The sequence below is a fragment of the Nanorana parkeri genome, unplaced genomic scaffold, assembly GCF_000935625.1.
Source record: "Nanorana parkeri isolate BGI_ZX_2015 unplaced genomic scaffold, ASM93562v1 scaffold480, whole genome shotgun sequence".
NCBI classification, from domain to species: Eukaryota; Metazoa; Chordata; class Amphibia; order Anura; family Dicroglossidae; genus Nanorana; species Nanorana parkeri.
In genome coordinates this window covers 944110-958484 of record NW_017306748.1, presented here as the reverse complement: position 1 = coordinate 958484, position 14375 = coordinate 944110, and the positions used below count along the sequence as shown (strand labels likewise).

The following is a 14375-nucleotide window of genomic DNA, read 5'->3' as shown; positions in this document are numbered from 1 at the left end:
TTTTTTTTGTTTTCTTTTTTTTTTTTTTTTTTTTGACCTGTCAAAGAGTCTGTCAGTACTTTTACCCTTTTGCATAAATGCCTGTCATGTCACAATATGCAGCAGCAGTATAATGAAAAACCAAAAAAAGGACATTATACATTCCAAATCTGTAATTGGAATCCTGAAATTTGAAAGGTGCAGTCTTGGAAAAATGTCATCAGTCTGCTGCTTTTTTAATGTATAGTAGGAAAAGGCTAGAACCACAGTCCGCTTTGTATTGCAGAAATTCACTCACTTTCTGTCCTCTAGAGGCCAGAACCCTTGACTAACTTCATAGCAGTCATGACAGGCGCCAGAGTCGGACTGTGCTGGGGAACCTCGTCCCTAAAAGCCCATTTATATTTGTGCAGGGTGTGTGCATGTTGCTTTAAAAGAGAACTATTGCCCAAACTTTTTTCGCCATAGTTATCTTTAGGGTCACAGGAGGACATTTCCTAATATCCTCCTATGACCTAAAACTCTGCATATAGCGGGCTATTGCCCACTAAATACTGACAGTGCAGAGCCACGCTGCAGCTGGGAAAGATCCCGACAATATTGTCCAGATCCACCCCGCTGATGATTGACAGCTGCCTCTCTAGAGCCAGAGCCACCTGTGCCCATCCCCTCCTCCCATCTGTCCCTCCAGACAGTGCTGGAGGATAGGGGAGGGGGGGGGGAGTCCCTGCGAGGAGTGATGACTGATAGTCATCACTCTCTGCAGGGAGAAGATCAGGAACGAAATGATCAACGGTAAGTGATGGTTCAGTTCTCAATCCATAGAGCTGATGTGTGACAGCTTCAGTGTCGCATGTCTGCTCTAACTTTGAAGAGTGTATTTCACTCATCCGATAGTTCTACTTTTAAGGCGGCCTATTGAAATAAATGGCTGCCAACACACCGAAACTCCTCAAATATCAGATGCGCCAGAAAAGTTTTGACTCCACTACTATGATGTGTTGGCAGTACACTACAACATATGTGCGTTGGGCTGTTACTCCAAATAAAGGCACTGCAACATGTAATGGCATTGCCGCAATGCATAGATGTAAATTGGCCGCAAAAAAAATGAAACCTGGGTAGTAGCAAATGTCTGAATAAGAAATAAATGAATGCAGATGATCGCTTTCTAAGTTGCGTGAGTCCTCATGGCTGGGTAATCATACTGATTTGAATTAGCTATTGACTATCAGGTGTAGCCTTGTACTGTAACCCATATTGTACATCTGCAGGAGCCCGCATGGTGCGTGAACTCTTCGTCATGGCTCGTGAACACGCTCCGTCCATTATCTTCATGGATGAGATTGATTCTATTGGATCTTCACGGTTAGAAGGAGGGTCTGGTGGTGATAGTGAGGTCCAGCGTACAATGCTTGAGCTGCTGAACCAGCTGGATGGCTTTGAGGCAACCAAGAATATCAAGGTAGATGTTGGACAGCGATAACAATGGGTCTTAGCTTAAATGTTCTTAAAGTGAACATGTACTTTGCCTTTTGAGAGAAAAACAACAGGATTACTTTAATGCATTGCATACCCTCCTTTCTAGAGGGTTCTCCCAACCCTCATGTGACAGCGTTGGGCCAATTGCAAAGAATAAGCACTGTCAGATGAAATGAGTCGCATGCTCTTGCATACAAAGAAGTAGCAGGTATATTATTCGCTCTTGACAACTGATTGGAAAAGTGAAGTAAAGGCGCACAAGTATGTTCTGCTGGGGATGTGGGCATGGGAGTGAACTTGTTGCTTTGCCTGCATGGTTAAAGGACAGGTTTGATTTAAAAGTGAACCTTGGCCTGGGGATTTGAATTTGGTTTGCTTGGATATCCAGGTACTGGGGAAATTGGCTATCATTGACAACCTGAAAAAACATTGAGGGGAATTTATCAAAACTCGAGCAGCTGTGCACGGCAACCAATCAGCATCTTTCATTTTCAGATCTCAACTGAACAAACTGAACAGAGAAGCTGACTGGTTGGTTGCCCTGGGCAGATTTTGTCTGCTCCAGTTTTGATAAATTCCCTTCATTGTATCAAGTGGGTAGGCTTCATTCTGTCAACAAAAACACAATTGGATGCCTACTTTAGGTAGGGGCTTTGGAAATGTGGTACCCCCTTGTTACTACATGGAGGGTCTCAGTCAAACCTGTTGGAAAGATGTGTTAGAATGGCCAGGTATTGGGCTTCATGTATAAAACGGAAGCTTGAATAAAGTGCACAAGCATTTTTTTAAATGTCATATTAACAATGTCATTTTCCTTTGCTCACTGATACTTACTTTCTTTCAGGTCATTATGGCAACAAACAGAATTGACATTTTGGACTCTGCTCTCCTGCGCCCTGGACGTATTGACAGGAAAATTGAGTTCCCCCCTCCTAATGAGGAGGTAAATAATTAGATAAAGATTACAGCATGCCCTTATTAATCCCTTGCTTATTTTCATCTTCACGGCTTGTTTAGCATTTTCTTCCCTTTTTTTCCCCTTTTTTTTTTCTTCATTTTCTTGGAAGGTAATTTTTTTTCTGTTTGAAGACACTTCAAATTCAGTCTGCATGATGTAAACAAATGTTTAGGATCGAGCTGGAGGGACCCCTAGAAAATCTTGCAGTTTCCCATAAACAATGTCAGAACAGTATTAAAACTTGGTGTCTATGTTTGAGGATTGATGTTCAGGCAGAGCTTACTAATGGGTAGCTCTACCTTCCAACTTCATTCCCCCAAGACTCTCAGCCTATACTTCCAGGCCTTGGTTGTTAGTGAATTTTCTGTTTTAAGGCAAAAAGTGTGAATAATATATACATTGATCTTCATTCATTAGTTTATATTGCCCTTTATTTTTCAGACTAGATGTTAAAACATCCGTTGTCTTTTTGAGCATTGGTTAACTTCTGGCTCCTACTTGCTTGCTCCTGACCATGAATTACATTTGACAGCCGTTTTAGAATTAAACTTTAGTGCTGCAGCATTCGGAACTTGCAGAATTGTGCCTGCCTGCATTGTGCAGCAATGGTGCTGCAGACATACCCAAGGATAAAGTAAAAGCAAAGGTTTTGCTTTATTTCTTATGAAATTCTTAGTCACACAAAACTCAGGAGTTACATCTTAAAAATGTATTCAGTTACCTTAACGATTAACAAAAATGTATCTTATTTGTGTATCACTCGGCTGTAGATCCTCCAATCATCTCTGAATTTGAGCTGACACTGTCCTTCCTTCTGGAGGGGGGCTACTTTTGTTCTCCATGGTCCCCCTGTGTGTGTTGTAAAGTAGTCACCACTCCAAACTCATTCCTGTGATGGACTACAATCTCATTAAAAATGAGTAAACTAAACATGAGATTGTTGTCCATCACAAGAGCGATTTTGGAGCACAAATAAGACACATTCTTGTTAGTAGTTAAGGTACTTGAATTGATTTTTAAGATTTAACTCCTGAGTTTAGTGTCACTTTAATATCTTCCCCTTCATTTCAGCCTCATAAGTCTTTATACTGAGTTGAAGGCAGCTAAACACACTGAATCAGTTCCAGGCAGAAGATCCCTTTAGAGAAAGGGAGTTGGTCTCTATGTAAGACTTCAGAGCCGGTCTCTTTGGCATCAACAGGATAGGGGAAGACTAGTCTGATCTTGAAATTAAGTTAATTTATGTACTTTTTCTTGGGTATTTATGCAACATTGGTGCTGTACAAACACGTCGGAATTTCTGATTCACATGAATGGTCTGCAAAAAAAAAATTTGGAAGCCATTTTGTCTGGTGTTCAATCCTTCAAGTTATTAAGTGAGAACCTGTGATTAATCCCATAACAGCCGCTGGCTTCTCACTCTGTGTATTGGCAGTAAAAGCTCATCAATGATCTGTCCCTCACGCAGGCACGTTTGGACATCCTCAAAATCCATTCCCGCAAAATGAATCTGACTCGCGGTATCAACCTGCGCAAGATTGCCGAATTGATGCCTGGCGCATCCGGGGCTGAGGTGAAGGTAAGAGTGCTGGTAATAAGTGGAGAGAATTTCAATGTACTGTGCGGAAGCAAAACTACTACTGGTGACGTGTCTTGGGGCCGGAACCCAGGTCCTTTTCAGACAATAGAATAATGGGGAGCAGATGGATTTTTGTAGCACTCGTCGCTGCCCGGAGTCCCATGACTGAGCCTGAGCACTGGGAACCAGATGTGGAAGTTCTTGTGCAATCTTTTACCCCCCTGGACCATTCTGTGTTCAACACCCATTCCCAAAACACTGCACCAAAACCACATTCTGTGAATCGTCCAGTCCTAAATGCTAGTGGGAATAGAAAGCTTTTCATTGCAGTCCAAGTATTTACTGGGAGTTGTACAGAATTCACTGTGACCTGTAATTATTACCAGGCCAGATTCTTGGTGATTAAAAGGAACCTTGGCAAGAATGACAGTACCCTTATATGTAGATATTAGAGCAGAATTGTGTCTTCTCTAACATGACTGCAGACTGACACTAAACTAAATGATTTCCACCTTCCAAAGCCTGGCTGTCCTGATACTGCTGCTGGAAAAATAAAATAGGGCTTGCTTGTAACATCAATTGTTAGAACAGAATCTCTTAAGAGTCACGTGATCTGTACATACTGTATATGAAATACTGACTGCCTTGAGAGTTACTATAGTATCTGGATGCTAGAAGCTACACTTAGGATACAATCGCTTTTACCCACAGTGTGGTCAGCACCCATTCCCAAATCATAGTACTAAAATTACATTCTGTGAGTCTCAAATGCTAGTGGAGGTTGAAATGTTTTCCTTCCAGACATCAGTTAAATGCAGGTGTGCACAGATGTAGGATTTGTCTGCTTGATCTTGGCTTACTCATGCAATATTTACCTATAGGTATAATTACAGAATGTGGTTCCTGTATGATGTAAGTTGATCTATGTAATGTGATTCCAGGGTGTGTGTACCGAGGCTGGGATGTATGCACTACGGGAGAGGAGAGTACACGTCACACAAGAAGACTTTGAAATGGCTGTAGCAAAGGTAAGACTAATGCTCTTGTGATAACTTGGAAATATAAAGGTTCATCATCAACTAACCAAACCATTTCTTCCACAATAACTGTTCGGGGTCCATCCTTGGGCAACATGCTTTCAAATTTCAATGCACTTGTGCTCAGCCAAACGATTCACATAATACATGGCAATCTTGGAATGGCTAAGAGGGGGCAGATTAAGAACATTAGTGTTTCCGTCTATGAGACCCGCAGCTCTCATGTACGGAGCATGCTGGTAGTACAGCGGAAGTTGTACTATCCGGCATTAAGTCAAGTATGTATTTTAACGTAAAAGGCAGCAATCTGGACATGTAGTACAACTCTGATCATAGTTAACTTTGTTATGGACCACAAATCTCTTGCCATCAGGACATGTACCCTAATATTTTAAACTGTTTTGGTACCCATAACTAAAGCTTTCATTCTCTTTCAGGTGATGCAGAAAGACAGTGAAAAGAATATGTCTATAAAGAAACTGTGGAAATAACAATGCCAGGAGAAAATCCTTGGAAGACGTCGGCAATCTATTTTGTGTGTCTGTACAGCTGCTGCTGCTAAGTTATGGTTGCAGCCTGGATAAAGCATTACTTGAAGACACCTGCCACCATTCTGTAACTTCCAAGCAGCCATGGGGGGGGAGGTAATTGTAAAGCAAACCTGTGGGAAGCTATGAATCATAGGGTAAAAGCTGTAGCTGATGGCTTATGTTGACAGGCAGCAGTAGGGGGTTAAATGTATATGACAGTTTATCTATCAGCTACCACTTCTAGCTTATTTCAGTTTCCTACAGGTTTTCCTACTTAAATTTCCTACCAGTGCGAAGTTCTTATCAGCATTGGAAAAGTCAGTCATGTTCAGTGTCTGCTTCCTCGTGTGCCCCACTAATCTTTATTCAAAGGAAAAATACATAGGCTGCCATTGTTGAGGTCTCCTTCAGTACTTGAGACGCATATTCAGATAAAGAGTTCTGATTTCCTGATCAGCTATGTGTTCCAGGGGAGTTGATTTACTAAAGGAGGTTGAGAATATTCACAATTGTGTGATGATGATCCTCATCTTCTTTAGTAAATCAGCCCCAAAGTCTAGGACCCCCGAGGGGTCAGCATTACAGTATGACAACCTAGCATGTTCAGGAGATTAACAATGGCAGCCCACTGTTATGACAGGTTTACTTTAAGGTAGGTGTGTAAGCGGGAATGGGTTTGGGTATTGTTCTTTTCAGTAATCGGTAGACTAAAAATGGCATTTTCTTTTTTGTAACATTAACAATGAAACTCTGTGATCTGTTTTTAATAAAGAACAGAACAAGTTAAAACAAAGACAAAAGCTTTTATTTGTTAAAATATTCAACAGTTTTTGCAGACAACAAGAAATATTTATGAAACACATTTGGTCCCCACTCCCACAGCTATGTAAACTGCACAATTTATTAAAGTCATAGATAAAAATGTACTGTGACTACTTGTGTGTACCCGCTGATTTTAGACGTCACCTACAGCCATTTTGTGTCCTATGTCTAAGTGATGTTACTTGTTCTGTGTGGCTGTACCAGAGACCTTGACTTTTCCTGGCCTCCATTTTTATTGGAAATGTTTTCACTGGGCTGAAAAAAGTGTATGTGAAACGGGCCAACTATAGACTGTGAGGAAAACGCATTAAAATGCCTGCTGCCATTCAGCACATTTCCCGAAGAGCCAGGCTTTGGATGTTTGTTACCAAGGCATGGTTTACAGGCTTTGTGGTAAGATCTCACCTGCATATAACAATTGTACTGGAAAGCTATTCTTCTCTAAAAAAAACATACAAACTGAAAAGTATTGGTCCTTGTTTGACACGAGTAATATTCTATAGGACTTTATAATGCTTCAGTTAAGGCAACTGTAAGAAATTGTCTAGAGCAGATACTTACCAGGGATGGCTAATATTCTTTAAAGTGTACCTCTGAGGATAGAAATTTGAAAGCTTACATTTCTGAAATACAAACTCTGGACAGACACACAGGGCTTTGGTGCAGAAAAAAATGCGATATAACTGGTAGGCAACCACGGCACTCCAGCTGTTGTGAAGCTATTATAAGACCCAAGAAGCATTGCAAGACACTGACAGCCACAGACATGGCTCGCAGAGGCATGATGGGAGCCGCAGGGCCATCGTTGCCGACCCTGTGATAGAAGATGGAAATTCTAGGGCTACTGATCCTGGCGTTTGTACTTAGGGCCATTTCACACGTGCGAGTCTGTCCTTGGCAACATCTAGACAGGGGCAAGATTGCTAACAGACCTCTTAAGTAGTTGCTCTCATCAGCCAGGCTAGCAAGTAAGATTTAGTAACATGTAACGTCAGGGAGTAATCCTATTAAGGTAAGTGTAACCCTCTGTGCAGTGATTCTGCTGCTGGCGCTACTTTGCTTGTGTGACATTGGCATTAGTTGTTGACTTGCCACAAAGTATCCTATACTGGGCAGATTTTTTTTCAATGCATGCTTGTCTTGTGTTACTGATTCGCTTGGTAGTGAAGCTGTAAACAAGATGACAGCTCTGAAACCTGCACCTTTAGGGCCCATTCACACATACGACCTGCATTTTACTGCACTGGATCAATGCAGGTCATCACAAGGATGCATAGAAAACTTTTTTCGATGAGTCCCATTAACACTACAACGCAGGTGTGATGGGTGCTGCGCTATGGAAACAGGCAGCATTTTATCACAATGCAGTGGATGCCACCACAGGTTGCAGCAGCACACTATGCTGCTGTGTGGGGGCCTGAATGGAGTGTACTCATTGTACACTCCATATAAAGCCATAGCCTGGCTACTAAATTGCTGTGTTTTAGTGAACAGGCCCTTATATTATTGGCAATGGCGGCTCCCATATTTCGATTTGAACAAGCTCTCCTATAGAACAGTAAATATTAGGGAATGCGTTAACTGATAGCAGGCAGTTCGATTCTTTCATTTTCAAATCTGTATTAAATGGCATCCGTAATCAGTTTGGTTGGCATGGCAGACTGTTTGCTTTCCTCTAACCTAAATTTAGGCCCTTGTATTTTGCAGAGTCCTTTTTACTCACTTGGATTATTCCTAGCACAATGACCATTGGTTCCAGCTTTGTATGATGATCAGAAATGAAATATGAACTATCTATAAGCAGCATAGATATTCTATCTTTAGAACACACCCCCCAATCATTTTTGCATAGCCGGCCTCATGTATAAGAACTTAATACGAAGTCTTTAAAACCTGAGAAGTATCCACACAGCTTTATTGGTTTCTTATTTGGTCCAAAGTCATGAATTTGCACCTGCACATATCAATGGCACACACCCTGAGAAACAAACAGTATGGCTCCAGGTTGCACATTCAGCATTTTTCACAGCATATACCTCCCATTTTTGCTAGATTGGGGGGGTATTATTTGCATACACAGGAAAGGCTACAATGTCTCCAGCAATGATATGGCTATTTCTACCGTCAGGCAAAACATCACTGCTGGAAATTTGCAAAAACTTAGTGCAAAGATTCGTAAGTATGTATAACAAGTTGCATAGGAAGGAATATAACAAATGGTCACCTTAGAAAATAAAAAAACAACAACACGTAATAACTCCTAACCTTGTATTCCTCAGGAAGCGGAGATCCTTCCCCAGCAGTACCATAATAAAAAGCAATAAACCCCTTCCCCACCATATAGTGCAAATAGAATACTTGCATATAGAAAACACAAAACCTAAAACTACGTCAAAACCGACTGAAATGCTACCATTACATTTTCATAATAAAGACAAGTCAAGTATTGGAATTAAAGCAGAAGTAAACCCCCGTTTTAAAAAAAAAACAACCCGCTGACAGGAAGGCCAAAGACTGAACCTGGAAGAACACCAGGTGAAGGGGAGAGCGCCGGCAATGGAGGGCAGTGTGGACATCGCAGCGCTGGAGAGGTAAGCATGCCATAATTGTCCAAATATGCTTAGTATACTTGACCAGTATGGCAAGAAGCTCCTGGGGGCCCAAAATGTTGTATTTGTTTCTGGTAGTTTACTTCCGCTTTAAGTTGGCATTATTTGAAGAGGGAGATTCCTGAGTTTTAAATAAAAGGAAGAGGGTATGGGGGCTGTTTTGTCATCAACATTTAGCAACACCTCATAGATCGGCAATATCAGATTTGCTTGATAATGAAAGCATTATACACCATACATAATGTGGATTTGATGAATGGTGGTGAAATAGTTTTTAATGTTTTAGAATTTAAAGAACAACTCCAGGAAACTGAACACAATTTAGGTTAAAGTAATTCAATAATAAAAAAAAAAAAAAGTAATATTAAATCTATATATACTGAACTGGCAGACACCAGCTAAAGGTTGAAACCAGGCTTGCGGTACAAGGGTCTGCTCTGTAAGGTGGCAAGGAATTACTTTGAGTGGAGACTAATACAAGCAGCAAGGTCTGTGTTAGTTACATAATCAGTATGGAGATGTACATTAGTATGCTGCACAGCCATATAGCTAACTGGGGATTTGAGGATCCATTAAGAAATATGTATTACTTTTCAGTTTCTATAAGAAAAGATTTTACTGTGAATTTTGAGGCATGGCTGGAGTTGCCCTTTAAAGCAATGTCATGGAAGACCACAATTAGTGTGATATAAAAATGGAAGCCTTTTTAATTTGTTTTGCCTATGGGTCCCCATTGTCATGGAGAGCCAAAAACTGCCCAGGTGTGCCTTGCACTTCATTCTGGGCCTCTGTGTAAAAGTGTGTCATGCGTTGGCTTACAATCAATAACAAGAATTAAGCTGAGCACCGAGAACTTATCCATGAAACTAGTTTGGGGGGTTAACTGTATTAATACCTACAGCACCCAATTAGACAATTCCTGTAGAAACCCCTGAGCCTAATTGGGTGTTCAGGTTTATAGAGCAGATACATCTCTTCCTTATGTTTCTGGAGACAGAATTTTGCATAGGTTTTGTAAATGAAAAGGCAGCTAACTTATCGTACCCGAGGACTGACACACAGCTTTTCTAAGGTGACAGAATGTATAGAACATGTATAATAAAGGCACAAGAATTTTAAGTACAAGCTGCTCCAGAATGTTCTCATGTCAGACGTATTCCCAGGACCTGCTCAAGCTCCTGCCTCCGCTGCTGGACCTGGAACATGAATAGAAAAATGTACAGTACAGGTTAGTTTTGGGACTCGCCAATAAGTCATTTTATGTTGGTACTGGCTCTGCTAGATGGAAAGCATGCATGTTGGGTCTCTGGTCAGAACAGCTGAAACCATTATTACACTTACTTTCTAAAGCTGCCCATACACCTTAGAACCATCGTACGACTTTCCTTGTGCGATGGTTGTAAGGTGATTAAAATCTCGTACGATCTGCCCACCTTGGACAGGCAGATCGTACTTGCGATCATCGCAAGCCCTCCCCGCTGAGGGTAGTGCTTCTGATGATTGCAGTGCTGAGCGGGCAGTGTGCGATTCGTCTCCCAAGCACTCCACTAACCAGGCAAAAATCGTACGATTTTCGGCAGGTTTTCAAGCGAGCTCGGAAGACGAATGCCGTGCGACGTTACAGTAGAAGAGGTCGCACGCTGCCCATACACCTGCCGATTATCGTACGATTGCGGGATCACCCACAATTATCGTACGATAATCGGCAGGCGTATGGGCACCTTAATTCATAACTCTACACAGTTATCAATGTTTAACAGATTTTGAGTACCAGAATCCTACCTGTGCTACTTAGAGTGGCCAGTCCCTTTTTATCCATTGCGATCTATAATGTTATAAATCTGACATCTGCAGTCAAATGTTTGTGTTATCTGAGGGCTGCCATCTTCTCTATGTTGGTGGGGTATGATCCATGTATTCCATACAACCCCGGGAGCAGGAGAGATACTTTTTTTTCTGTAATTTTGTTTATCCCTTTTATTTTCAATACTGTTTGCACCTTACTTTCTGACTTCTGTAACTTGCAGAAGATTTTAAATTGTGCACTGTACTGTATAGGAGGTAAGTTGTTAGCTTTCTAGAACGTTTGAGAATTGAAATGCACACATTTCTTTAAAGGAATAGGTGGTAACATCTAAAGGATTGATTTATAAAACTTCAGCCCAGCCTTTTTGCACGGCAATCCTGCCACTAGATGGAGCTGAGGGGCAAAGGAATTTTGCACAGTGTATGGCTAGGCAGAAGTTTTATAAATCAAGACCAGGGGTAAGTAACCTTGGTACTCCTGCTATTGTGGAACTACCAGTCCCATGAAGCAATGCAAGCATCTGACAGTCACAGGAATGACTCCCAGACCAGATACATGATAGGATTTGTAGCTTTACCACAGCTGGAGTACCGAGATTGCTGATCCCTCCTCTAGACTGTGCAATGTGGATGCAGCCGCACAGACCAGTGTCCAGTGAAAACACCCCCAGCATTGGAATGACCTCCATCATGACATTTGGCATTCCTTCGATACAGTAGTGTTAACTCCCGACAGACCTGTGATGTTAAAAGTGTTTATGAAATAAGTGGAAAATTATCCTAACTTACTCATTCTTGGCTGGATCAGGACAGATAGAGATATGAGATATTAGATATATATATGCATTTGAACAATAAACAATCTATCAAATCTAAAGCTCTACAGCAGCTTTACCATCCACAGATGACAAAGCAGAGCTCAGAGTGGGAGAAGAAGAAGCAGCAAAGGGATGTGTGCTGCAATGCTCATGTGCTAACAAGAGACATGCTGATATAAAGAGAGAGCAGAGTGACAGAGAGATAATTTCATCAGTCTGCTGCTTCTCTCTTCCTTGTCCAGTCACAGATTGGTGGAGGAACAAGACCTGTAAATGTTAATAAACTGCAGCAGTTTAACAGGTCGCCTACCTTGCCAAGCAGGGCTGTGCTGTGTAGCAGAGCTGTCTAAATCTTAAGACTAGATGGGCAAAAATGCACATCCTTTAAGAGGTAAAATAGTTCCCTTTTTTGTATTTCATCTGTGTATTCAACTTTTACATTGAATCACATGTATTATTTAGAACTCCATACATATCAATCTTCCAGCAATCTACCAAACTGAGAGCCCTTGGCTTTCATAGTGGACTACCTACCGTAGTACAATTAAGACATCATTCCTCATTTTGAAAAGGGGTTATACCCCCTTCTAGCTATTCCTGCCTATTATCTCACTGATTTTGCAAGCACGTTTGCAAAAGTAAAAAAATTATTGAAGAGGAAGTAGCTGGTAAGATATGTAGTTAGAGATGGCATAAAGTTCATCAAGAGAGAATAGGAAAACCAGACCTTGAAGAAAACGTATCTCCCCACAGCCTCCTGAGTCCACGGCTGCTCGTAGAACTCTGAATGCCTCTCTTCCTCTGGATTGCCCATCATATCAGTCATGATCTGGAAGTACATCATTCCTTAATTACATTGTATTGCTTAGAAATAATACATGATATAACTTTAATTTCATTAAACTGACCTTTCATTTACAAAATCATTACCTTGTGCAGCTATGGTGCTGCTAGGGCCGGATTTACACTCTCTGCTGCCCCAATGCCAGGTTCCTCAATGTGCCCCCCTGTATGCAGGCTGCATACAAGTAATCACTTGTGGAAAACACGCGGCGGCTTCCCCTCTGTACATTTAGCCCTGCTTGCCCAAAGTAGGGCTAAATGTAGAAACAACTACCCGCCTGGTACCCAGAACTGCATGGGAGATAGGAATCCCACACCCCTGCTGCCCCTCTACTCCCTGCTGCCCCAAGGCCGGGCCTCGGTTGGCCTTCTGGGAAATCCGGCCCTAAGTGCTGCACTATATCATCACTTAAAATAAAATGAATTCATTTTTTTATGACTAAATCGAAAATGCCTCCTCCAGGTTTACAAATTCCTGAACAGGAGGGATGGCTTTCCAACTGGGCAGAAACTTTACCAAGTGAGCCAATGCCCAATGTAGGCTTTCTCCCCAAAAGGGAGTCTTTGGCTGGGGTTGAAGACATGGGAAGAACACGGCCCAAAACTGTTGGTGTGAACAAGCGCTACCTGTCAGATACAATTCCAGTAAAAGGAAAAAAGGTGAAATATGCATATGTATAGTTTTGTGTATTTGTCAGCCTATAAGAAAAGCAGAGCAGGTTCTTTTATTCAGAATCCATTCACACCAGGGCGGTTGCGGATCAGCGAGGTTACTGCGCTGATCTCGCAAGGGAGGTTTTGGGAGTTTTTTAATTGTGTTTCAGCACTGAAACGCAATAAAAAAATGCCCAAAACCTCGCTGATCAGCATGGTTCTATTAAAACTTGTATGGAAACCGCACTGATCAGGGTGGCAAAAATAGTGCAGGGAGCAGTTCGGGTGGGGGTCGTTGCAGATCGCGCTGACCCGCAGGGTCACATGAATGTTTCCCAAGGCAATGTATGGGATTGTTCATGTCGGCGGATGCGTGCGGCTGAACTGCTCCGTTGTGAACGGGGTCTAAGAGTGCCAAATAAAGGCATTATACTACTGTATCTCTTTAAATCAGAACTACAACCTCCTATCCCATGTAGCCAAGAAAGGGGCCATCTTAGCATATTCGGATTGCAATTGACATGGTGCTTAATACCCTGCTGCAAATGATCCTGACAAATGGACCCCTTCTTTTGCTATATATGACTGCGTTGACGAGCATGACGTTTAGTATTCTTGGACAGCTGATTCGTACTGCTTTATCCTTCCCTTCTATCTGGGTTATTCACAAAGGGGTGAAGGGGTTGGAGAAGGCAGGAGAAGGGAAGAATCTAGGACAACATAGCTGAACTGGAAAATGTTTTCAAATCAGCTATTTTGTCCCAGATTGTTCACTTCTCCTGCCTTCTCCAAACTCTTCACCCTTTTGTGAATAACCCTGTATGTGTTTGCTCTTGTTGTATCCAGATCACCTTGAGATCCCTGCTTTGAGATTTCAGCCAGTCTTGGATAAACTCCTGAGGGTCGTTGCTAAAGCTTAGCATGAAATCCCTTTGTGTCTTCAGCTGGTTGATGGATTCGATTGTCTCGTGAATCTGAAAAACAAAACAGAACGTGGAGCTCAAATTCCAAAGGCACACAGTTAGCAAGTATAAAAGGGGCATAGGTCACCCAAAACACTGACACGCTTTGTAGCCAGACGGGGATGGGAGAAAAAAGCAGCCTATCCTCTCCACACAAATTATATTTATTACAGGCATTTTTATAGCATTGACAATTTCCACAGCATTTTACATAATATACATTCACATCAGTGCCTGCCCTCAAGGAGCTTACAATTTAGGGCCCCTATCTCACATACACGTATACATACTAGGGC

General features: G+C 41.8%; 2 protein-coding genes across 3 annotated transcripts in view; one reads left to right on the top strand and one right to left on the bottom strand.

The window, feature by feature from the left end:
• PSMC5 (proteasome 26S subunit, ATPase 5) overlaps positions 1-5758 on the top strand; it is a 10527-nt gene extending 4769 nt beyond the window's left edge. Inside the window, exons 8-12 of one of the 2 annotated variants that reach the window (XM_018560840.1) lie at positions 1254-1444; positions 2306-2404; positions 3888-3998; positions 4940-5026; positions 5473-5758. In XM_018560840.1, coding sequence (XP_018416342.1) covers positions 1254-1444; positions 2306-2404; positions 3888-3998; positions 4940-5026; positions 5473-5526 — 542 coding nt within the window. In that variant the 3' untranslated portion in view covers positions 5527-5758. The remainder of the gene's footprint in view (positions 1-1253; positions 1445-2305; positions 2405-3887; positions 3999-4939; positions 5027-5472) is intronic. The other variant, XM_018560839.1, reaches the window with a different exon arrangement.
• A 3949-nt stretch (positions 5759-9707) lies between these two features.
• The window catches only part of SMARCD2 (SWI/SNF related, matrix associated, actin dependent regulator of chromatin, subfamily d, member 2), a 32197-nt gene continuing 27529 nt past the window's right edge, over positions 9708-14375 (bottom strand). Inside the window, exons 11-13 of the mRNA XM_018560834.1 lie at positions 13969-14091; positions 12348-12449; positions 9708-10192 (exon numbers count right to left, since the gene is read on the bottom strand). Coding sequence (XP_018416336.1) covers positions 10139-10192; positions 12348-12449; positions 13969-14091 — 279 coding nt within the window. The 3' untranslated portion in view covers positions 9708-10138. The remainder of the gene's footprint in view (positions 10193-12347; positions 12450-13968; positions 14092-14375) is intronic.